The 25,328-nt window shown below is 48.1% G+C and overlaps 1 protein-coding gene across 6 annotated transcripts in view; it reads right to left on the reverse strand.

Annotated features, from left to right (window-relative positions):
* Positions 1 to 22,289: 22,289 nt before the first annotated feature.
* Positions 22,290 to 25,328, reverse strand: part of PHF21B (PHD finger protein 21B) — a 165,762-nt gene continuing 162,723 nt past the window's right edge. For 5 of the 6 annotated variants that reach the window (XM_065032968.1, XM_013369395.3, XM_065032958.1 and 2 more), the window contains one exon: positions 22,290 to 24,628. In XM_065032968.1, the coding sequence (XP_064889040.1) occupies positions 24,404 to 24,628 (225 nt within the window). In that variant the 3' untranslated portion in view covers positions 22,290 to 24,403. The remainder of the gene's footprint in view (positions 24,629 to 25,328) is intronic. The other variant, XR_010466695.1, reaches the window with a different exon arrangement.

Consider the following 25,328-nt stretch of genomic DNA (forward strand, 5'->3'; position numbering starts at 1 on the left):
ATTTGTAGCTCCTCTCATTTAAGGGAATGAAGAACAAAATGGCGTTTTCTCGTGTCAAGGTGTCTTCTTCCTTGACAGAGCAGATCATGTCTGTTATGTGCCTGTGGGAGTAATTTGATGCTGCCTACGAAAGGTAGAGGCTCTGGTTCTGATTGACATTAGTGCTGGTGGGGCAGAGGGACAGGGGGCTCCTGCTCCCCTTTACGTTCCTGCCTTCCAGCAGGCAGCCTGAGACAGAAGGTAGGCACCCACCTCCTCTCCAGCCTTTCCCTGCAAGCCTGCCTGTCACGGAGACTTTCCCAAATCAAAGGCAACCTGGGTAGCAAATCCCTCCTAGTGATGAGGCCCCAGCTCTGTCCCTGCTACCCCAAAGGAGCTGGCGAAATCCTCCATCTGCAGCAGAAGCCCCCAATCTCTGTCCTGAGTGCCAGACTTAACTATGACATTAAATCAGCTCTCATGAATTATTCAGAAGGGTTTGGAGTGAAATTCATGTTAGCGAAATATACGTTTCAAATTTCCCGACTCTAAGAGGAGTCCTGGAGGTGTCCCCTGCAGTTACTTTGATAACAGTTTCTCTTTACAAATGATAATTGCATGATTCGAGCTTTTGTACAGTGTGGCCTTGTGAACTCTTTTCTCATATCAAAGAACAATTTTCAGATCATTTCCATAGCAAAAAGAAAGTGATTATGGAGATAATCTGTTGGAAACACACATGCTGGATTTCAGTTTAAAACAATAAAATGCAGTCATGGAATGAGAAATCAAGTGTTACCTAGCTGACAATATACAGAGAATAAATTGCCTGAGCATTTTAGTTTACTGAGCTGTTAGGAGTTGAAAATTGGTCCCAAGATTAGTCTGATTATCAGGATGCCTCTAGCAACAAGCTCCAAAGGGGGAAGGGAATACTTTTCTAGCCTGAATCCATGAAGAAATGTAAGAAGATTGAACAATGTCATTAACTGAGGGGGGTCTTTACAGTTCTTATAAAAAACTTCCATAAATGAATATCACTTAGATGTGTGCGGATGATCTGTGTGTGCTGCCCTCCTCCAGCAGCATCCATCGCAGAATCTTTCAGAGCTATATAAACTCTAATATATTCATCGACTCATGAGGAGACTAATAACAGAAAAGCCCCACATATTTTATTCACATGTTCAATGTGTACTTAGGTAGCAAGTTGAACTCCTCATGGGATTGACAGTACAGTCAACCCCTTCTCCATTTCCTGAATACTTTGTCTTCACAGCCCTGGAAAATGTAGGTTTGCCAACACTCCCACTTTTCAAGTGGCCATGGGGGTGGGTTACTGCCTGTGATTTGTGAACTGAGAAGCTCATGTTCTGTTGATGCTCTACTGGTCAGTCATGTTCCTGCTCATACTCACTTTGTTTCTAACTTCTTTTACCTACAAAGAGAAGTCAGAGGCAAACACATCTCTGTTGAAGCCAAAGGTGTGGCTGTGAGATGTAAATCGCGTGTTAAATGATACACATGGCTGTCATGTGAAACGTGTTCTGCCTTTGCCAGTGGAATAATACTCATTTTCACCATCTGAAGGGTTTAATTTTTATCTTTATTCATGCACATCCTGGAAAGCCATTTTGGTGCAGTATACCTGATACAGCAAAGGATCCCAGTGTCCTCCAACATAATCTGAGAGTGGGGTGGTACAAATGCTGTTTTCTTTCTTGCAGACTGGTCAGTTTGAGAAGGAGCGACCTGAAATGGTGAGATTTCTTTGGGGTTAGTCTGGTGATTTGGACAGTGAACTGGCCTGGAGACTGAGAAGGAAACTGTTCTATACAACCAGGAAAAAAGCCTGTCAACACCTAAAAAATGTTACCCAGAATTGTCAATCTGAGGGAAAAGATTCTTGGTTTGCCTTTCTGAGCTGCAGATAGACAAACACATGATAGAACACAAGTAGGGGGTCTGTTGCCTGTAGCGCTAGGAAAGCCACGGTAATTGTACACAGAAGGACCGTAGTCCTACTATCCTGGCTGTTCCTCTCCAGAATACCTGGCAGAAGTTCAGCCTTAAAAATAACTGTTTGGAAAAAATATTTCTGCTGGAACATGCCAACTCAACAAAAAAACAAAAGTATTTTCTTAAAAGGCTCGGTTTTGGTGCTGTTCTTGCAGAAATCATTACGTTCTTCCGGACAGCCGCCAACGTGCCTCTGAGCCATGGACCCCCAGGGTCACCCTTGGCCCGGCTCTGGCTCTGCCGGCCACCACGGTGCTCCAGAGCGGGGAAACGAGCATCGCCGCTTCCCTTTCACCATCTCTTTTCAGATGGCGTCACCTTTCTGCACGCAGCATTGCAATTATCGCCAGAAGTAAGGAGGGAATTCCGCTGGAGCCGGGGGAGTCGACACACATAGCTGACTGATCATTAAAACTGACTATTTTTTTCCGCGGCCCTGATTTCTCCACGGTGCAATTGTCGTGCAGTAACTGCTTTCCTGACTGGCAGCTTCTCTGTGGTCCCCAGAGCACAAGTGTGTCACTCACTCACAGGGTTAGGATTTGCGCCTGTGGTTGGGAGCAGCTGGATCTGATGCCTGACCCAAATGTTTGGGGAGTGACACTGAAGACTGCAAAATGGAAACAGGCTTCTCCAAAACACAGCCAGGTCTACAACTTGCTTGATTTTGCTTCGATCCTCAAAAACTTACTCATTTAAGGTACTGCTAGGCCAGGCGCTAATGGCAACCTCTTCAAGCCTAATATGAAATCAGGACTTCTGTCTTTTTAGGTTTTTGTCTCTATTACATGGGTCCTGTTCCCCAATACTGAATTGTACTCTCAGATTATTTCTGTACTTCAACCTTTAATTGCCCACAAAAGCAGTTTACAGCCTCTTGCTCTTCTGCCATGAAAATTATACTCTTAATTAATGGGACAATAAAAAGCAACTGTAAAACACACCAAAGTGCATCATCTTTAGTGTCTGAACTGGATTTCTGCAGTGGTCATGGAAGAGTCTTCGGGTGGGTGAATTTTTGATGCTTCATCTAAGAATTTCTTGACCCAAAGCTCTAAAAATAGTAAGGGCTGTAGTAAGGTACTTAGTTTTTCTGTTTCAGAAGCTTCCAAAGAAACATGTTCTCCCCTTCCTCACCTGCCAGTGTTGTCCCTTTTTTTTGCCTATTTTCTACCCCTTCAAAGCTTCATCCCCTGCCTATTCCTTTTTACGTCCTTCCTCATCTGCAGTCTGTCAGCAGTCTGCACAAGTTGGGAGCTGGTGTTCATGCTCACACACACACACCCCACACTGTGTTTTGTGGGACAGGAATGGTCCATGGCCCTCGGGGCTGTTCTGTGGCCGCATAAACTGCACTCAAACCACAAGAGGTTTGCTTGTGCGGGGAAGTTTCAGGTTGCAGTGTTTGAGTGAGTGAAATTGCCCAAATCGTGTTTCCCCCATCTCTGAAGCAGAAGATGCTTATGCTTTTGATAACTAAATTGAGCTTTTATGTTTAATAACCCAACACTTGTGCTGAAGGGGGGAAAAGTTAGGAAGATCTTTTCCTTTCTGTATTTCCCGCCACCTCCGCTCGCCCTCATCAGCGTGTCGTCTTCTGAGAACCCTACTACACGGGTGCATACATGCAATGCAACCACAGCTGATCTACAATAAAGCTAATATTGTATTTAATAACCATGACCAGAATAGAAAGAGCATCTTGCCAGGCAGCATTGCTTTCCCCCTTGAACACATCCATAGAGCTGAGCAAGGCACAGGCTTGTGTTGGTGTCTGCCTTGTTCCATATTAAGGGTCCTAGAGAGAACTTGACTTCCTCCTCCCTTTCCATCTTGGTACAGGAGCTCCCTCACTCTCACTGGGCTACCAAACAGCAGCAGCCACTAGCCCTTGTGTGCTTTTATGTTAGCCCTTTCTGTATGGAGTACCTAATGCTGCTACAAAACAACTACGCAAGAAAGATGTTGAACTATCACAAACCATTTCCACCTTTGCAGAAGGATTAGCAGACCTCTGCTATTCTGAAGCTCAAATATTTTTGTTTTCCTTATGGCTGACCTCCCAAGCCATGCTGCAGCAAAAGTCTTCCAGGGTCTAGAGTGCACGCTGCCAGCCCTGATGGGTAAGTGGCCACGGCACAAGGACAAGACAAATCCATTCATTATGAAATAACATTAAAATTCAGTAAGATAATATCACTGTCTTCTGCACCTAAAGAGCTTTTATGAAGTAACAGAAATGGGAGGATGAAAATAAAGAGAGGCTTTGCAGAGCTCACTCGCAAGCCCTGACACCCGTCATGCTCCCACCAGGAAGGCTATAAACACCGCATTCTCTGCATGTCACAGGATCACAACTTCTCCGTATAATTGCCACTTGAAAGTTAATAGGACTCTGCTACCAGCATGACGGCTGTATTTTCTATAGTCGCTGCATGTCCTGCGTCCATGGCCGTCACTGAGAACTGCTGTGGCAGCACTGTCTTGGAGGACAAGTTGTTTGAGGCTACCTAAGAAATCAAGTGATTTCCCTATAGCAGGGGTATCAAACTCATTTTCACCGGGGGCCACATCAGCCTCGCAGTTGCCTTCAAAGGGCCAAATGTAATTCTAGGACTGGATAAATGTAGGAATAGTAGTGAAAATGAGTTTGCCCCCTTGCCCTATGGGAAAGCGCTGAAGCATTGAAGACGATGGGTAGTGTAGAGATGGAGGGGCAGTTCCTCCCCCTTGTGAGGGCCATGATGGACGTCACCAGTGAAGAGCAGGAAAGGACAGGACAGGACAGCTAAGGAAACAGAAGCTACCTGGCTACCGTCACAACCAGGATGATAAACAAACCAGTGGCAAACCCCTCAAGCTGCTGAAACTCAGCCCAGCACCTCCTTCTACATCACCAATGTTTTCGTCAATAGGTGCAGTGAAAACAGAATAAATGGGTAGAGGTCAGCCAAGGCAGATTACAGCAGGCCAGATATGTCTCTTAATGACCCTGTAATTCGGCCTTATCACAACTACCGCAAAAATGTGTTTTGGCCTAATAATGAATCTCTTGTGTGTCCAACTAAATTTAACAAAATGCAGTAAAATTGTACATGAGAAATGCCACCTGAAAGTCGTCACAGCAGTCATTAGAGGACAAGAAAGGAGGTGCCACAGAAGTGGATTGCTTGGGTGGGGACCCCTGGGTGTCTGCTCCTGGTTAGCCTGGTAAATCAGCTGGAGCTGGTGCCAAGCACACACCACTTAGGTTCTGTGATCATAGTGGTTTGAGTTGGGGAGGTTTTAGAATAAACATGACCTGGACAAAAAGCATTTTAACAGTAATGCATTAAATCATTCTTAACCTGTTTAAATACAATCATTAGACTGAGTATCAGATAGATATGTGTCCGTCTGCCACAGCAGACAGCCAGAGCTGCTCTGCTTGAATTGGCCGTCACTAAATCTGAGAATCAACCATGTGTCAAGTATGAGTGGGTTGACATTACATTTGGTATGTTGAGCTCTTCCTGTGATGCATCTTGCATCACATCTCTTTCGGTATATTCTCATTAGGGGGTCCCAAAGTTCAACAGCAGAAGAAAAGACACCATTAACCTCGTGATGTGTATGAGAAGAGGTACCATACACTTTTACATACCCAGTGCACATTCCTTCTGTCTTTGTGCACATGAGTATAGTCAAGTGCAAATTAACTGTTGATTTGATTATCATGAACAAATGATTAGCTACTAGAGAGAGGATTTTTCAAAGGCGCTTCCGGTTGTCCTTCATGCCAGCATACTTCTCCATATAACAGTATGAGGTTTGTTGTACCCTGCCCTGCCTCTCGCCAACAAGAGCCCCAAAACTGGCCATGGGCTGTTCTTGCTGCTTGCAGCCCCAAGCTGCTTCAACTTCTAAAGGAGAGAAGAAGATGAGGTGGGAAAGGGAAAGCACCTGGGCAGACACATTTCTCATGAATACTCACTAAACGTAACCTTTTTCCTGTGGCTACTTAGGTACCTCCATCTGTGCAGTGCCAGATTTGATCTCCCGCACACTGGAACATCCTGCTTCTTGCCTTCATCACAGTTATTGCCAACCTCCTAATCATGAAGTCATCCCTGGTATTTAAACCAGGTGTTTTGTCTGGTCCTGATCTATTTTGCTCCCTTCCTTGTCCATGGAGAGCAAGGCTGGCTGATAAGCTAATATGAGCACGTTGGGAAAATTTTCATTCCTGCATCCTCCCTTGCCCAGGTCTTTGACAATCAATTTACTTACCAAAGACTTCGTCCTTCATGTTGTACAGAGAGAACTTAAAAAGACAACTGAAAATACCCAGAAATCATCTAGTAAAGAGAGTCAAATTAATTATTAAAAAAAAAATTTGAATTCCCTTTGTGGCTGTTTTTTTCCTCCAGCTGTGCTATCAAAAATGAGCTATCAAAGGAAACTATCATTAGTTTTTAATCCAGGATGACTTCAGAGAGCAGCTCCGGCACAGGGGCTGACGGCTGCCAGACATCCTTCTCCTCTCTGCTTGCTGGGTGCCGTGGCTCTGGTGTGCACTGGGAGCAGAGCTCAGAGCCGGGGCAGCAGTGCCTTGGGGAAGGATTGCTGCTACGTGGTGGGATGTTTTCTCTGCATGTTTGTTGAGAAGAGAGAGTGAGGCTCTGATGGAAGGGTCCCCCATGCATTTCTCTTCACCAGAAGCCTTGGAGTCCACCCGGCACAAGGTCCTTCCGCCAGCCCAGCATTGTGTAGAGCAGCTGCCGGCAGCAGGATGGTGCTGACAGCCAAAGGTCGGGAGTCAAATCCCATCTCCAAGCAGGAGCATCTGAAGTCAGTGGTCAGAATTTAGTATTTGTTACACAGGTCCAACTGAGACAAAACAACTTTACATTCAGGGTGCCAGAACACTGGAACAGGCTGCCCAGAGAGGTTGCAGAGTCTCCTTCTCTGGAGACATTCAAAACCCACCTGGACGCATTCCTGTGTGATCTGCTCTGGGTGAACCTGCTTTAGCAGATGTGTTGGACTAGGTGATCCCCAGAGGTCCCTTCCAACCTCAAGCATTCTGTGATTCTGTAACAGAATGGTAGCTCAGGCCAGAACCTACAAGACAGAGACATGCACCCACACATGCTGCTTAAATGCTCCCTGGGCCTGAGAGGGGCAGGACACAAACACCGAAGCAAAACTTTATGGACACCCCAGGCATCTGCCTGGCAATGATCCGTGTGTGCCATGGCCGTGGTGCCTTGCCAGCTGGCTGGGCTTGAATGGGCATTTCTCAGGCTGAAATCTCTGCAGAGGGCGGCTTTGATACTTTGATAGCAAGAGCAAATCCCTCAGGGTCAATGCCAACACCAGTCCCAGGGTGACCCTAAGAAGTTCTTGCACCTCTGGTCCCATCATGCTGCAGACACCGAAGGAAACCAGGGTTTAAATTTATTTTTAAGCGTGGAGTAGTTGTGATGATGTGGGGACTGATTTTTTTCAGTCTGGACAGAAGAAACGCAAGTCTCCAGCCTTTCTGTAGCTTTTCCCAGAGGTCAAAGTGTTTACCCAGAGCTTTTAAAGGAGAAGCATAAAGCTCTTATGACCTCCTCCAACACATGGCTGGTCATCCCCAGCTCCTGGCACTGGAGCACAGTGCTCTGTTGGTCAGGCTGTAGTAAGGCCGATGTTCTCCTCCAGCTGTGCTAACAGTTGGCGAACAAGTCTCTTTAGTTCAGGAAGAGTCAGCTTCAGTCTTGATGCTTTAAAACCTGCCTGAATCTAAAAACCTGATGTTCGTAATGAACTTAGAGCAGCAGGGCTGTGGGGAGACAACACTTGGAAGCAGTGCCCAAGCTGGGGAGCAGCACCCAAAAAGCAGCACTGACGTGTGCAACCTCATCTTCCAAAATCCAGGAAAGCAAAGCCCCATGGTGTATTCTCGGCCATTCTTGCAGCTGTGGGGAATTCCACCACCATTCACGCATCTTCTAGGGGCTGTGACAGCTTAGGATGGGCAAACCAGTGGTCCAGCTCCAGTGAGGGTCAGAGGAAGAGCCTTGTCTTCTGCCCACTGGTGAGGGAAGTGTGTGGGGACATCCATCCATCCATCCATCCATCCATCCATCCATCCATCCATCCTCAGCCCTTTCTGCTCCCACCAACACCCCGGTTAGTTACAGACAGGCCAGCACTAGCATAGCTATAATGTGACCTTTGCATATTCTAACGACACTAACGACCGCCTCAGCAAGTTTCTCCTGCGAGTGAGTGGTGCCCACACATCAACACCCTTTTAAGGCTGAGAGCCACATACACTTGGCACAGCCACAGCAGCTCCTGCTCCCCTGGGCACATGATGTTTTCATGCTCCCTGATGATGCTGTTGCGTTGACATCACCTTCGCGGAGGCCACCAGCCCAGCTGACCAAGCCAGGACAAGACTGGGGGATTTCAAGGGGAAATATCCCAAATTCAGGGTGGTTCCTGCCAGGTGACCTGCTCCTGCGTTGCCATTGCAATGCCAGTTCCACTAAACTTGTATCTCTCATTAAGTGAGGTTTTGACTGAGGAAAGAAGTTTGATGACCGAGCGATAAAAGAGAAAACCAGACAAACCAACTCACCTGAAAGCTCAGCAATGCCCACCTCTGGAGAAAAAGGGACTAACGCAGGACAAGCACCACAGGAGTGGATGCCCAGACCGCTGCATGGCGATGCTGGCAGCACGTTTTATTTATAAACCTCATGAACCCACTCCTGCCTAATATACAGCCCAAAAAGGAAGGCCTGGGCTAGCATTTTACCTAAGAAATAAACAGTTAAGTTATTTGATAATACTTCATCTTACCAGTATGTGGAGGACTGATGGCATTTGTACAGGGTTTTATTTGTATTACAATTTTACAGCGCTGAATCAGCGCTGGAAAGTGTTACGCAGCTCTGTGGTGCTTTAAATTTCAGTATATGGTTTCACCACAGCGAAACCCGCCACTACTTTTACACCACAGGTCTCCAGTTTTGAAAGCGAATTTGTGGAGTCAATGCAAATCAGGAACTGCTGAGTTGAGCCCCCTGGAGGCAGTGACATCTGCCTGTCTTTGATAAGAATTTCTGAGAGTGAGAGTAAAGTACTTAGAATGAAATTAAAAGCTTTGATCTGTTTTTTTGTTTCATTATTATTTCATGTCTGAGGCCTTTACAAGTGCTTTTCAATTCTTATTAAGCTGCGGTGTTTAGTTACTGCTCCAGCACTACATGGGGAGGGCAGGAGCCAGCAAGTGATGGGCATTGCCGGGTCTGACCTCCCGGCTCTGGTCTGAGTCCAGTTAAGTGAAGCAGGTCACAGATAGAAACCCAGAGCAGCACGGCCTGAAAAAAAGTGCCGCGGTGACCCCAGGGCATCGGATTCCCCTGTGCAAGGCAGCCTCATGTCAGCCCTGAATGCCCAGGGTGCGGGGGAGAGGTGATAGAATATAATCTAAGTTGGAAAAGACCTTTAATATCATGAAGTCCAACCATTAACCTAACACTGCCAAGTCTACCATTAAACCATGTCCCTAAGCAACACATTCACACACCTTTTAAACACCTCCAGGGATGATGACTCAAACACTTCCCTGGGCAGCCTGTTCCAATGCCTGACAACCCTTTCCATGAATAAATGTTTCCTAATATGCAATCTGAACCTTCCCTGGCACAACTTAAGGCCATTTCCTCTCATCCTATATTTTGCTACTTGGGAGAAGAGACCAACACCCTCCATGCTACAACCTCCTTTCAGGTAGTTGTAGACAGTGAGAAGTTCTCCCTTCAACCTCCCTTTCTCTGGCTGAACAGCCCCAGTTTCCTCAGCTGCTCCTCATCAGACTTGTGCTCCAGGCCCCTCACCAGCTTTCTCACCCTCCTCTGCACTCTCTCTGGTACCTCAATGTCCTTCTTATAATGAGGGGCCCAAAACTGAAAACAGGACTCAAGGTGGGGCCTCACCTGTGCCGAGCACGGGGGGACAATCACTTCTCTAGTCCTGCTGGCCACACTATTCCTGATACAAGCCAGGATACTGTTGGTGTTTTTGGCCATCTGGGCACACTGCTGGCTGATGTTCAGCGAGCTGTCAATGAACACCCCCAGATCCCTTTCTGCCAGGCAGCTTTCCAAGCACTCTTCCCTGAGCCTGTAGCACTGCCTGGGATTATGAGCTGAGCGCAGGACCCGGCACTTGGCCTTCTTAAGCCATGTACAATTGGCCTCAGCCCAACGATCCAGCCAGTCCAGATCCCTCTGGATGGCCTTCCTACTCTCCAGCAGATCAACACTCCCAGCCGATTTGGTGTCATCCGCAAACTTACTAAGGGTGCACTCAGTCCCCTCATCTAGATTACTAATAAAGAGATTAAACAGAACTGGTCCCAGTAGCGAGCTCTGGGGAACACCTCTTGTGACCGGCCACCAACTGGATTTGGTTCCATTCACCACACCTCTTTGGGCCCGGCCATCCAGCCAGTTCTTTATCCTTTTCTTGTATGTGCCGTGTGATGTCACTCACGATGATCTGCTCCATGACCCTCCCCAGCACCAAAGTCAGACTGACAGGTCTCTAGTTCCCTGGATTTTCCTTCCAGCCCTTCTTGGAGATGGGCATGAAGTTTGCCAACTTCCAGTCAAGAGGGACTTCCCCAGTTAGCCAGGATTGCTGAGAGGTAATGGAAAGTGGCTAAGTGATCCCTTCCACCAGCTCCCTCAGCACTCTTGGATGTATCCCATCTGGTCCCATAGAGTAGTGGATGTCCAAGTGGAGCTTCATTCTGCTCACCACATCTGTCTTCTGGCTCATGGGGCTGGGTACCTGGAACACAACCGTTCTGACGATGAAAGACTGAGGCAAAGAATTATCCAGTTCTTGATGTTGCAGCCTTCAAAAGCCACCCAGAATGTAAGGCAGCACTCTAGCAGGAAGGTAAGGTGGGCAAGGAAATGGAAGGTTTCCAAAAAGGGCCTCCTAGTCAAAGACAGGGACCAAGAGGTGTCACAGGAGTGCAGACACAGTTGCCAAGGTGCCGAAGAAGAGAGAAGAAAAGCGTTTGTATTCATTATTTTTGTTTATTGTCTCGTGCTGAAGATGTGGTGGCTGGGCCGCCAGCAGGGAGACAGCTGGGCGCTCCTGCGACGCTGTTTGCCGCTGTGTCATGCACGGGAGCCTGGGTGGCTGGGGAACTGCCAGACCAGCCCTGTGGCAGATGGAGCCAGCGCCATGGATGATGGTTCTTGAGGTGGATCCACCTCCATGGGCTCCTCGCTGTCTTCTGCTGGCTGAACAGTCGGTGGCCCTGCACCATAGTCTGGTCCATCCACCTCCATGGGCTCTTCGGTGTCCTGTGCTGGCTGAACAGCCAGTGGCCCCACGCCATACTCTGGCAGATCCACCTCCATGGGCATCCAGAGATCCTGCCGGTGGGAAAGGGAGGCCCAACTGCCTGCACTCCGTCTCCCAGCACTCCATAAAGGAATTGCTGATTGCCAAGTGTTGCGTGGCCTCTTCTTCCCTGGGGATCCCTTGGCCCTGTCCCCAGAGCGTGGCGACATGCCACCTCTTGTGCTCTGAGCCCCGGGGGAGAGGGGAGCGGAGGGTCTGGCGTCCTTTGGGCTGTTGTGCCAGCCCGACATGAGGAGGCCCTGTCACAAAGAAGACCAATAGTAACCCAGGCTGCATCAAACCAAATCTGATCAGCAGGCTGAAGGAGGTGATTATTCCCCTTTATTCGGTGCTGGTGGGGCCACACCTGGAGTGCTGTGTCCATTAATGTGGTGAAGGGACTGGAGCACCTTTTTTACAAGATGAGGCTGAGAGATCTGGAACTGTTTAGCTTGGACAAGAAAAGGTTTTGGGAGATCTTAGAGATGTAAGTAAATAGCTGAAGAGGGAAGGGTGTGAGGAAGAAGGATCCAGGGTCTTTTCAGTGGTGCCCTCACCAGAGGAACTCTTCTGATCCTCTCCCCCATCCCACTGGGTGGGGGGTTAGTGAGTGAGCAGCTGTGTGGTACCTAGTTGCTGGCTCGGGTTAAACCACAACACTTGCCCAATTCCGGGATGATGTACTTTTCATGTGTCAGGTTCTTTGAACTGTGCAGTTATGACTCGTTTCTGGAGTTGACTTAATTTGTGGTGCAACTGGTTGGGACAGAGATTGTGTGCCAGAGGGGGCTGCAAGCAGAGACTGTGGAGAAAGGGGCCAGGTGGCAGCACTGGGACCTTGTGCCCAGGGCCTGAGGCCATGGCAGTTGCCACTGTCACCAGGCTCATTTGCATATGGAACCCCATTGGTTGCTTTTGTCATTTCCCAGGAGCCTTTACTTGTGACGCATGATTGTCAGGGCTGATGTGTCACAGAGGCCTGGGCTGTGACAGCGGCAGCTGCTGGTCATTGCCTGCACCCCTGGAGTGACCGCGGAAGTGAGAGGAGGCAAGAGAGATGGCGCTCTGGTTCCTGCAACCGAGGAGCTGCAGGAGCACTTCCACACCTTCCACAGGTCCTGTGGCATCACCAGCGCAGTGTCTGCATCTCTGAGTGGCCTCGGTAGCCCTACTGCATCAGGAAGGAGGGAGGAACAGCCACCCCGAGCAAGTCCGGTTCCAGCTCCCCACCAGGGACTGGCAAGAGGAGCGTAAGTGGGAGACGAAGAGAGGCTGCTACCGTTGAGCTCTGAGCCCCAGCGGGTCCATTGACTGGTTCCCCGTGTGCCTCGGTGGAGCACAGACAGAGTGGCAAGGATGGGCGGCCAGCCCCCATGCAGAGATGGAGGAGGAGGGGGTTCCTGCCTCATCTGCATGAATGGAGCAAGCCCTGTAGAGCAAAGGCAGGGCCCCCGGCACCGACAGATCCCCCGGAGACGGCAGATCCCCCGGAGACGGCAGATCCCGCGGAGACGGCAGATCCCCCGGAGACGGCAGATCCCGCGGAGCAGACAGATCTGGATCAGATACATGCTCCGCCAAAGAAAACATCGCTCGCACAGCCTGTTAATTCTTACATCGTCTTGACTGATGTTTGTCTAGTTCTCTGATGTCTGTAGTATCATCTTTGGAATAATTCTGGTAGTATCACTTTCATGTTCCACGCAAGAATTTTAAAATTTCCCTCTGTTGTGTTTTTTGAAAATAAATGGCAAGTTTACCTACCAGTTGTGCCTGTTTTGTGTTTTGGTGATGGAAGCAGAGGATCTCCAATCATACTCGGTTTTGGTTGGTAACGGGTAGGTATGAGGGTGCAACCTTCAGAGAATTCCCATTCACGCTGTTTCTGCTTTTGGGAAAGCAGCCTGTGCTTTCCAGTGCTGGAAGGAGACAACGGGTAGAGTATCACCTTTCTAATAGATTCATCCTCCAAGTCTGTAGCTACTTAGTGTTGACTTGGAAAGAAACCAAAGTATCTGATGGAAAACCAGCAGAGATTTCTAATGTGGATTAGAAACAAGGGGAGTCCTGTAGGCTCCATTTCTCATAGTAGCAAGTAGGATCTGATGCTGCCCTTTGCCCCTGTCCCCAGAGGTTCAGCTTTCAAGAGCGTTTTCCTCTGCTCTTTTTCCACTGTTCCTGCTTGCCAGGATTTCATATGTTGCTCAAGGATGGTGGAGGACTTTGAAACTTCTGTTTGAGCATGGCCTGTGTTTGGGCTTGGTGGTGTTTCACTAAGGTCATTTTTTTGATAGCCAGAAATTAAATAAAACAGGTGAATCTGAGAGACAAAGATTAGCTTATTGTGGGGAAGGAAATCTCTGACTCCAATGGAATCACCTTGTGAGGAACTTTGACGGGCAATAAACTTGTCCATAAGCTAATGTCACATGTGGAGGGACCAGACTTGTTGAGTGGTCTGGTTGAGTGGTCTTCATCCCGGTTGAGTGGTCTGTAACAGAAACCCACCAGGATGTCTGCCTTGTTGCTCCCAGGTCCTTGGGGCCTGGAGGTGGGAGTGGGTTCAGTCGGAGGTGCACCCTCGCTCTGTTGGCTAGCATGAAGGTGAAGGACAAAAGTTTCTCATGGCTTGTCCTCAAGCAGAGGAGCTAAGTCATACTCATGTCAAACCTGAGTACATGGCACTTCTGCTGAAGTGGGTGGAGTTCCTCAAATTTCTCTGGCTGGGCATATTCACAATATCTGCTGGAACTGGCATCTGAGTTTCAGCAAAGTCGAATAAAAGTAAGGGAGAGTGAAGGGGTGTCTACGTGTGTGTGTATGGGTAGGGGAGAGGCGGGTGGACAGTCATTCTGAGCACGCTCCCTTTGGAAGGTATTTAGAAATGATGAACTGTGCACACTCCGACATATTTGATCCTCATGCAGGGGTCAATCTCTGAGGCTCGGTATTCAGTCAGGCATTGACCAAAATGGTGTTCTAGAAAGTCGTGACCAGTAGAGGTGGCACGAACCACTGCAGCACTAGGAAAATGTAGATTTGGATTGCTGTTTTTCAACTGGCCTCTATCCAGTCAGGCAGCAAAAAGCTTTGTGAAGAAAACCTAAGGTGCCCGAGAAACTTCCAGGATGGTGCCCTGGCGTCTGTCAGGAACCAGAGAGCCCTGAAATCCCGTGGGAGTCCAGCACCCTGATCATGCGGGCATGATCACCTGTCTTAGCGACACGAGTGTGTGTCCCTGCAAAGGCACGAGTGGGACCATGTCACTAGCTAGTTAGATCTCCAGGGGACAGTGATAGCTACTGACACTGAGGTAAGATCGATAATTTGGAATTCAGAAATTCCTAGGGTTCAATGCTATTTCTAGGAGAATTAAACTCTCTTTAAGGAACTGTTATCCAATTCTTGATGTTGCAGCCTTAAAAAGCCACCCAGAATGTAAGGCAGCACCAAAGCAGGAAGGTGGGCATGGAAATGGAAAGTTTCCAAAAAGGGCCTCCTAGTCAAAGACAGGGACCAGGAGGTGTCACGGGAGTGCAGACACAATTGCCAAGGTGTGAAAGAAGAGAGAAGAAAAGCGTTTTTATTCTTTTTGTTTATTGTCTCGTGCTGGAGGTGTGGTGGCTGGGCCACCAGCAGGGAGACAGCTGGGCGCTCCTGCGACGCTGCTTGCCGCTGTGTCAAGCGCGGGAGCCTGGGTGGCTGGGGAACTGCCAGACCAGCCCTGTGGCAGGTGGAGCCAGCGCCATGGATGATGGTTCTTGAGGTGGATCCACCTCCATGGGCTCCTCGTTGTCTTCTGCTGGCTGAACAGTCAGTGGCCCCGCACCATAGTCGGGTCAATCCACCTCCATGGGCTCTTCGGTGTCCTGTGCTGGCTGAACAGCCAGTGGCCCCACGCCGTAGTCTGGTGGATCCACCTCCATGGGCTCCACGTCGTCCTTTGCTGGCATGCTGGCACACCTGGGCCTCATCAGACAGACACGCCGCGGCCCCATGCTGTTCCCCTGCCTGCCCATAGGTGCTGGCTGCATGACGGTGTTGACGTGAGCATGGGCAATGGCTCTCATGGCACGAGGGGGAATGTTCCTCTTCCTCCTCTGCTCCTTTGCCTTCCTCAGGCTCCCGGGAGGTCCCAGTTGCACGATGCGTCTTTCACGTGTCCTCCGCCAGGGTGGGCAGCCATCCACCCTGCTGCTTGTGTTGCTGCCTGGCAGGCAGACACGCTTGGCCTCCGCGCCGCTCACTGGTGGTCCCACGGTCATGTTCTGCACGCCCGAAATCAAAGAACGGATGTCGGTCCCGGTCGTGGCATGAGGGTTGATGTTGCTCTTCCTCACCCTCCTCCTCCTCCGCTGCCTCTGCTGCCTCCTCCGGGGACGTGTCGTGGTCTTCCAGGGTAGCGGGGAGCGGCTCTGTGGCTTCCCACGCCATGCTGGGCAGCCACCCGCCTGGCTGCTCCCGCTGCTGCCTGGCAGGCAGACACGTTTGGGCTCCACACTGTTCCCTGGTGGGCCCACGGTCAAGCGCTGCATGCCATCGATCAGGGAAGTGAGATCGATGGCGCTTGTGGCACACGAGCTGACATGGCTCCCGCTGGGAGGTGCCGTGCTCCCCTGTGGTGTTGGGATGTGGCTGTGTGGCGTCCCACCCTGAGGTGGGCAGCCAGCCGCCTGGTTGCTCAGCGTCCTCTTCCTTCCAAGCATGCTTGGCGTCCGAGGGCCTCGCACTGTGGGCCAGCTGCAGGGGCCCCCGCTTTTATAGGGCCGGAACAATGGGCAGTGAGGTGGCTGGTGACAAGCAGGAGGTCACCATGGTGGCGATAGTGACTGTGGTCGATGAGTGTGGTCAGAGGTGGCAGGTGTGGGCGTGGGGGCTTGTGTCCTGAAAGATGCCTGAATGTGGGAGAAGGAGGAGGGTGGTGGGGTCTGAGGGCCCCTCTCCTGGGGCTCGCTCCTGCCTGTCATGGTTCTTGCCCAAGAGAAAGGCTGTCCCTTGCGCACAGGGGCTGCCCGCCACCTCGCCTCATGAGCCCTGGGCTCCAGCCCCTTCTTATCCCGTGCCTGGGTTGGTCTTGATGAGACAGTGGCAAGAACATTCCAGGAGGGTTGGGGTTCCTCAGGGACCTGCCATTGACCTTACACCCTGCAAGAGCCACAACCCTCTGCGCTCAACAGTGGCTGAGAGGGAGCAAAGCATCCAGAGATCCCGCCGGCGGGAAAGGGAGGCCCAGCCGCCTGCACACGGTCTCCCAGTACTCCATAAAGGAATTGCTGATTGCCAAGTGTTGCGTGGCCTCTTTTTCCCTGGGGATCCCTCGGCCCTGCCCCCGGAGCGAGGCGACGTGCCACCTCTTGTGCTCCGAGCCCCGGGGGAGAGGGGAGCAGAGGGCCTGGTGTCCTTTGGGCTGTTGCGCCAGCCCGGCACGAGGAGCCTGTGGGAGGCCACCAAGAGACGTCATGGAATCACAGAATCATAGAATTGTTTTGGTTGGAAGAGACCCTCAGGGTCGTTGAGTACAACCATAACCATGCGTTGTATGGACTACGTGCAGTGGAGGGACTGGCCATTACATAACATGAGCCTGCTTGCATTCACAGACTATCACAATTTTGTTTAATTTTTTGCTAATTCCCCTTCGTCTCAGCTCTCACCTCCCATCCCACCACTTTGGAACCCAGTGATTTCTTCCCCGGTTGCCATTTCTTGAAAGGGGACCTTTACCTCTGAAGTTTATGCTGAAAACTGACTTAAAGATCAGCCCCGCAGCCCCTTACTGTGCATCTGAACCCAGAAATCCCTTGTTCCCTGGGCAAACTCCAGGCTTTTCAATGAACAGAGGAAAGAGAAGGAAATGAAGAGAGATCACAAATGTTTGCTGGAAGCAACAGCCTTGACTTCCTGTACAGGAGATAATGCTAGACATGAGGGATTGATAAAGCAAAGGGTCAAATCCTGCTCTCGCTCACCCTCTTCTGACCCAAACAACTTGTGCAGCAGTGAAGAGAAGCTGTGCACCAGAGGCGCATCTCCTTTACTTTAAAGATGTCATATTGGACCATGACATTGATTGATTTTGTTTTGGAAAAATCACACTGAATGAGTGTTGCCACCCTAGGTTTTTCTAGCCCTGTTTAAACAGTGCTCAGCATGAAGCCACTGGAGAATTGATGTGAAGTCAAATCCCAAGCCTGGGGAACTCACGCAACCTGCACTTGGCTGCTTGTGTCTCTCTCCTCACCCTCATGCTGTCTGGATGAGGCCCCTTGGAGCCCCTCAGTAGAGGGAGAGAGGAAGAGCAGCTGGGGCAGTGATGCTGCAGCACTGAGCAGGGCTGGATGAATATTTTGCTGCCGGATATGGCTAATGGGGCTTGGTAGCATCCATATCTGGGCAAACTGTTCCCACAGGTGATGCTGATGGAGCTACCACTGCTTCCATCAGTGTCTGTGAGGAAGAAGGGACATGTCAGGCTCTCCTTTCTCCTCCCAGCTCAACACTTCTGCTTTAATCACAGATAAATGTTATTGTTTTACAGCATGTTTTACAGTGTGTCAGTTCATAGGAAGAGGGTGGGCTGGGCAAGTAAACCAGGGAACCAGGAACCTCTGAAGGTCAACACTGCACTGAGGTCTTGGGTAGCAGTCAAAGCCACGAGCAAAGTAGAGGTTGGGAAAAAAAGAAAAAAAAGGCAAGTAGAGACATAAACGTGTTGGGAGCTCTTCCAAAATATATTCAAAGCATCAGCTGCAAAACCATTAAATGGTCGGTTGTCTAACCAGGAGCTTAAGAGAAGCCAGACAAAACAGAGGTGCCATCATAGGTAAGGTACAAACATACCGATGTAAGCAAAAGCTCTCACTAGGCTGGCTTAAATGTGCTTGAAACATCACTCCACATAGCACAGGGATTAGCTCCTGAAGTGAACTCTGTGGGTCAAAGTTGGTTTATTTTTTGTAATTGTGAAAGTAATCAAGAAAGATAAGAAGAACGTAACTCATAATCAGTGGCTCAACATACAATTTTTACGGTCCAACTTCAAATAATTAGAAAATTTCTGAGATACACAAGTGCGCTTTAAACAATAACATGATGCCTACACCAGAATTACATTTTTCTCAATTTGCTACTTTGTGCACTTATATTCAATGCCACCCCTTTTTAATTCTCCTTGGGTGTTCTACTAAGACAAAACAATAATGTTTCCATGGACAAGCAATGCAGAAGTGGCCTGAAGAAGCAGATGAAGACAACAGGGAAGTGCTGCTATGAGGAATACAAAATTCCATCAGGGTGAGGGGTGCTCATGTCCACATCGAACAATGGCACAGCCCTGTCTTTCTCAGCAGATACAGTTTAAACCACAACTCTTGGTTTCAGTAATGTAGAGCACATTGTCAGTGGGACAAAGAGATGCCCTGGATGATGAGGAGAGAGGGGCTTGGGTTTTTGTAAGGATCTCTTAACTCCACTGGTACCGTGGAGGTTGCCTGTGGTTGGCTACCAAGGGACAAGGGCTCTCTGCAGGTGCTGCCCAGTGCTTGTCGCCCACCAGCTTGTAGCTTTACTCACCCATATGCAGGGACACAAAGTCTCTTCCAGGGGATGTGGGCACCTGTCAGTCTCCCTTGTGCTGCTGCAGCAAACCTCCCCCTTCGGAAAATGAGGTGTGTGGAGAGGTGGGGGGAGATGCAATTTTTAAAGAGATATTGGACTTGCTCCTGAAATTATTGTTTGAAGCCTCCTCAAATGGAAAATAACGAATCTAGCATCACTCATTTTCATGGCAATGCCTTAGCCATGATTCTCTGTCGGCACCCTGGGTTCTCCTTCGGCTTCCCAAGGGGGAGGTAAGCGTGTGGGAGTACAAGAGTGCAATGAGTGAGACAGACCACCCGCTCGCCCGGCCAGCCCACCTCCCCGGCGGGTGATGGAGAGCTGCAATCACCGGAGCACTTCTGCTCTGCAGTCTAGCCACAACCATAGCGGGGGGCCGGAGTACACATGATCAACGAAATAGCATCGTTCCCACGCGGAACGGACAAAGCACAAGCACTGAGATGTCTGTGGCGAAGTTTGCACCACGGCAACTGGAAGATTTCTTTGTCAACAGCAACTGGACTGACGGTAGCTGTGTTTCCAGCAGGAATGTTAAGGGGAAAGGCTATTTATTGCTGCAGCTCAAGCCCAAAGATGAAATGCAAAAGCGAATTACAATTTCTGTGGTAACTGCTTAAGGAGCGAGGCTGATAATCAAAGGCTGGGGTGTAGCATTTCTGCTGCATTTAAACAGCACAGAAGTCATCTGCAGTCTGCCAGTACAAATGCAAACAACAACTTCAAAGAGCAATGGTATCTGTTTTTTTTTCTTCTCCCTGGCTAGAATCTCTATATGCCTGTGTACGCTTTGTAGTATTTCTTCTATCGTGACAATTTAATTTTTTGTTTGCTTTTTTAAAGGAGGAAAAAAAACCCTTTTGCTTTAATGATATTCACCATGGTGAACTTAAAAGTGCCTTACAGAAGTGGAGTCTGGCATTTTCTGTTTGCACCAGTCAGTTGCTAGTGATTGATCTCAGAAGCCAGGCTTCATTTTTCCTAAGCAAAATAAGCTGCAGTTGGCAAAACCTGATTAAAGTGAGCAGAGTTTTATCTGATGTGGCTGTTGACACTCATTTCAGCGTGATATCTCTCTTTTCAACTACAGAGGACCTGCAGAACACAGAACAGAAAGTATGCATCAGTTTATAATACACTCTTCTAAAAGTTTAAGTGTTTCTAATAGGCCATCAAACTGCTAGGAAACCAACATGCGATGGGTATATCAGCATGTAGCATAAACTCATAATATAGCTGTTGTAGAGTTTGTGCCAGCAGCCTTACACAGAGATCTACCACAAGAGAAGCCACAAGCTGGACTCACACCACCATTAAATCCATCGCGCAAAACATGCTTTCAGAGATCATGAACGAAATATTTCAAAAATGGCGGGGTTTTGACTTTGCTTCCTGATTGCTGAGCCTTTAGGGCATAGTAGATCCAATGTGGTTTCTTGCAAGATTATGGAGCCTGACAACGTCTAAGATCCTGAATATAACTAAGCCATACCACTGTCCCCTATTCTGCCCACTGGAAAGGGCTGGCATTGCTCCATCTTACTTCCCAAAGAGTTCCTTTTCCTCTTGTTTCCGAGGAAGGGGAGACAGTGAAAGTAGGAAGAGTAGGTAAAATTACATTTGAAGAGGTGCAAATATAAAACTGACAGGCTTGGAGACGACACGTTTCATTTGAATGGCTATTTGCACGGCAGCTCCTCTGCGAGATAACTAATGGCATGTGAAAAGGTCCTACACACAGAAAACAGTCTGTCATGTTAAAATAAAGAGCTCTGAAGCTGTGAAGTCTGACATAGCTGTAAAAAATCCTTTTGCTTGGGAGGGGACATTGGGAGCCCGGCGGCTCTTGATTCTCTTCAAAGACAATGCCCGGTGCCGCAGCAAGGAACAGAGAGGCCACCGTGACTTCTACAAATCTCCGCCAAAACCTTAATTTAAATTACTACCCAAGACTAAAGGCTAGTGTAAGCCTACACTCCCTTGCAAGTGCATTAATTATTAAGGCAACATGCAGAGCTCTGTAATTGGCTCCAGTCTGTTAGCACAGCGCTGGGTTTATAGGTTAGGGTGACAGCAGAACGATGATGATGATTGCATACGATTTCTGGGTTTGCTGGTTTGGGGGAGAGGTTTCTTCTGAAACTGGAAGCAACGCTGGAGAAAACCAGGGTGCCCTTCCCATACCAGAGGCCAGGAGGGAGGAGGGGGCAGCTTGGCAGTGTCAAGCTCTCCTTGCTAACTGCAGCCCAAAATTAAACAGTGACACTGCTGGGACGTGAAGACAAGGCAAGCCCCCCCAACCTGAACTGAATTAAAAAACCCCTTTCCCCTTACCCTTGGAAAACAAACCAAAACAAACCAAAACAAACCAAAACAAAAACCCTGATGCTGCCCTGCATTAGCCACTGTGGTAGGTTTTATGCCATTGTCTTGCTTTCATTCGGTTCATTTTGTCGGGAAGCTCTCTCCCATCCAATGGCCAGAAACCAGACAGCTCCTGCGAGGGACTTAATCTCTCATTCTTTACTACGCCTATGAAATGATTTACAAACAACTTTACAAAATGGGCCCACCACACATTTGAAGAGCACCTGAATGTGCGGGTCTGAAACGGAAGCCCATGGGTCTGCCAGCAGATCTGCTGCAGCCAACTGCTTGTCCTTGGTCTGCAGCAAGTCTCTCTCCAGTAACCCAACAAGAGCAAGGATCATGCTGCCCGCAACATGCACAAAGCAGGTATGGAATACACACAGCTCAGCTGATGTATGGCAACGTTAACCCATGGTAACCTTGTTCTGTCTTGGAGCCCTGGGCTTGCTCCTGAGATGACTCAGTTCATGTCTAATTCGGGCCAAGTGCAGTGCAGCGTTTAAATCCTGGTGGAAACTTTAAAAATGCAACCCATGAGAGATGCAAGAGGAAAAGGGAAAGATCTGAGGTACCATCAACACCTCTGCTTACAGATCCAAGGAAGAGTGGGATGGGAAGAAGTGGGAAGCCAAGAAAGGGAGTAGACAAGGTACCTCTGCCTGGGAGGCACAATGGTCTCAAAGAAGAGACCATCTTCCTGCAAGAAGGAAAAAAATAGTGGAAAGTTTTGTAGTCATTCTAGAGTTGTTTAAACCTGAAAATTGAAGACAGCAGTGGAGAAATCGGCTCCGGTCACTTCACCCTTCTCAGACAGCGCCTGGCCTGCAAAGGGGTGACCGCGGCAGGCCCTGGGCACACCGCACTGCAGCCCCTCAGCAGCTGATATCACCACAATGACACCATTAAATTGTCAGTCAAGTTTAATGCATCATAAAGAAGTAAAACTACATTGGCATATTTAAGACAAACACTTTTTTTTTCTATGCACGCTATCCACTGGACAGTCCCCTTTTCAAAATAACTACTTTTAACAGTCCAAGACACTTCTTCAGAAATTCTTCACATATTCAACCTTCCACGCTTTTCCTTTCTTTTTTCATTTCTCTGAGAAGGAAAAAAAATCATTAAACCTGAAAACATTTACATTGCAAGCCACATTAGAATGCATAATTGGCATACAATAACCAATGTATAACAATTGTGTTTTACTTAGTTCACTTTGTTCATCAATAAAAGAATATAAAAATTTTGTTCAACCGAGTGTTGTGTATTAAAATAGATTTGTATAGTACTGCACAGTTTCTCCCGGAGTTGTGAAAATGGTTGAAGGGACCATGTGCTGCCTAGTGATGGGCGACGGAAAAAGCCAGTCCCTCACGTGGTTTTTTTTGTTTTGTTTTGTTTTTTCTTAAAAAAAGAGATATTCGGCACCATGTGATATGCTGATGTGAGACACTAGGCTTGTGTCATGCTCTGGTGGCGCCTTGATTTCCTTAAGTACCTGTCGTGCTAATCAACAGAGAACTCATAAACGACAGAGACGATGGCATCTGGGTGTGTACGTGTGATATTGAGAAAAACCGGGGTGCCCATCACTACCTTCCCGGGTAGGCCGCAGGGGGACGGGGGGTGGGCCTGTGGCCTCCGGGGGGGCCAGGCGGACCCTTGCAGTATCAGGAAGACTAGCTAGTGAAACGAGCAGGCGCACTGGGATTTTCTCAGGCTAATGCTAAACGCTTCCCAAATGTGCTAAAAACCCAATAAAATCTTCGAAAGGAATCAAGTTTCAAAAAAACCAAACCCAACAAAGAAAAAAAAACAACAAACCCTTAAAATTTTCCACGGCCTGTCCCTCCCCCAGAACTCTTGACATTATCCAGTATGAGAAACAAACCCTTGAGGCAGGTTTCTTTAAATCATTTTTTTCCTGTGCCATTTCAGCAGATATTTCTGCAAGCAAAAAAGAAGAAGAATAATTAAAAAAAAAAAAAGTCATGTTACATATTTGTAACAATAAAAATGCAGTACAAAAATGTAAAGTTATCTTTTTGGCATATTATCTGTACTGGCAAGAAACAAAAACCAGAATATCTATTTGCTCTTTTTTTCTTTAAAAACAAAATCAAAAATTGACAAAAAAAGAAAACCCCAAAAATAATCTCTTTAAAAAATAAAACCCAACTTGCCAAAGGTATCCACTATTACGGTTTATGCTTAATCTTGCACAAAAACTCCATGAGAAAAATACACCGATAGCAAAATAAGTAAAAAGGACCTGCAAAATGTAAGGAGTTTTACAGTCATAATTTTTTAAATACTTCGGAACGTATATACAGAAGCATCAGCATGAAAATACTTCAATATTTTACTAGAAACGCTAACTTCATACAGTTTCTTTATTTAAATATCTGCAATTCTCAACTCTAATACTTGTTTCGAAGGCTCTGTGAGTGTCCGTGATGCCATTCTGGTCAAAACAGCCCCATCTCCAGGTTACCTGAATCAACAGGGCCAACTTTGTTCCTCTGATAAGAATCCATTTGAGTCCTAAGTAGTTCAGTTTCTGGTTATCTCACTGATTTCCCTCCCACACGTCGCTTTCAGCCCAACTACTTCTCTACTAGCTCACTAACTCTTTGCATTGAAAATTTTCCCCTTAAAGCAGAACTGGAAACCCGTCTGCTCCCCACAAAAGGATCTCCCGCTTCCTATCGGCCAGACTTTTCCTCTTCATCCTCAGTCATAAATACATTAAGGCCAACATAACAAAAACAAACAAACAAAAAAATCTCATAAGCACGGAAGGTCTCGGCAAATACAAAACCGCAGCACAACCCGCTCCGTGGGAACCTGCTGCCACAGTGACCTACAAACGGGACTGATTGGTTTGCAAGTTTCTACGCGTATCAAAACTGAGACTGGTCCTTCTCTCCTTTGTTTCCGTTTAATCTCTCCTCTGCGCATGTGTACGAAGTTCTTTTTCCCCCCTTCCTGCGCTCCCTGGCAGGCGGCTCTGTCAGTTGTTACCCTGTGACTGCTGCAAGGCTTTGTGCATGGCAGCGGAGGCAGGGGAGGGTTTGATCCAGGGGACAGTTAGCAGGGAGGAGGTGGTGGTCGTCGTCATGGTAACCTGAATCATCTGCTCGTTTTGTATCAGTCTAATGAGGGTTTTGAGACGTTCCAGTGATGACTGAGTCCCTTTCTGCTGGGCCAACAGGCTGGTTTTTAGCTCTAAGCATTTCTGTCAAACAAAGAGAAGGGGAGAGAGAAGGGAAGACTGAGAACACATTCAAATTGGTGTCAAACATCTCTCCAAACATCCTTTTGTGTCTTGAGTGCACGTCCCACTCAAATGAAGTATATTCTCCTTTGGGGATAGCAAAACCACAGCGTAACGAATGGAGTAATCACCAGTGCTGCATACACTGCAGCACATATCTAAGGTAACAATATTCATCCCAGTCTAAATCCATTCAGAGGATGTTTCCAAACTCATCTTGTAGACAGCTTGGCCGAAAAGCCTTCTGCACTCCAAAGAGATTACTGGCACGGGATTGTAATAGCTGTGTTACTGGAAAGTACCAAAGGCACCAATGAGGTCTCTAAAACTTACCAAAAGGCACTGATAAACGCTTGAGGAATAAACCTCACCATGATGCATTTTGTACATACCACAGCTTTTAGGCAGTTGGTACTGTGAAGATAAGTTCATTTCTCTAAATATGATGTCAACATCTTTCTGGCAGAAAACCTGATTTAAGACACTACTGTTATACCACTGCAGTGAGAAGTCTTTTTCGTATGGGGTGGCCAAACTGCACCCCACAGTCACTTGAAACATTTCATACAAACCTACACGAAAACGAGCATGAGAACAAGAGTCAAACAAAGGCATCCTTAATCTCCTTTTTCTCCAAGAAGAGATAAGGAAGAATCCCTAA

Source organism: Columba livia, chromosome 1 (genome assembly GCF_036013475.1).
Source record: "Columba livia isolate bColLiv1 breed racing homer chromosome 1, bColLiv1.pat.W.v2, whole genome shotgun sequence".
Classification (NCBI taxonomy): Eukaryota; Metazoa; Chordata; class Aves; order Columbiformes; family Columbidae; genus Columba; species Columba livia.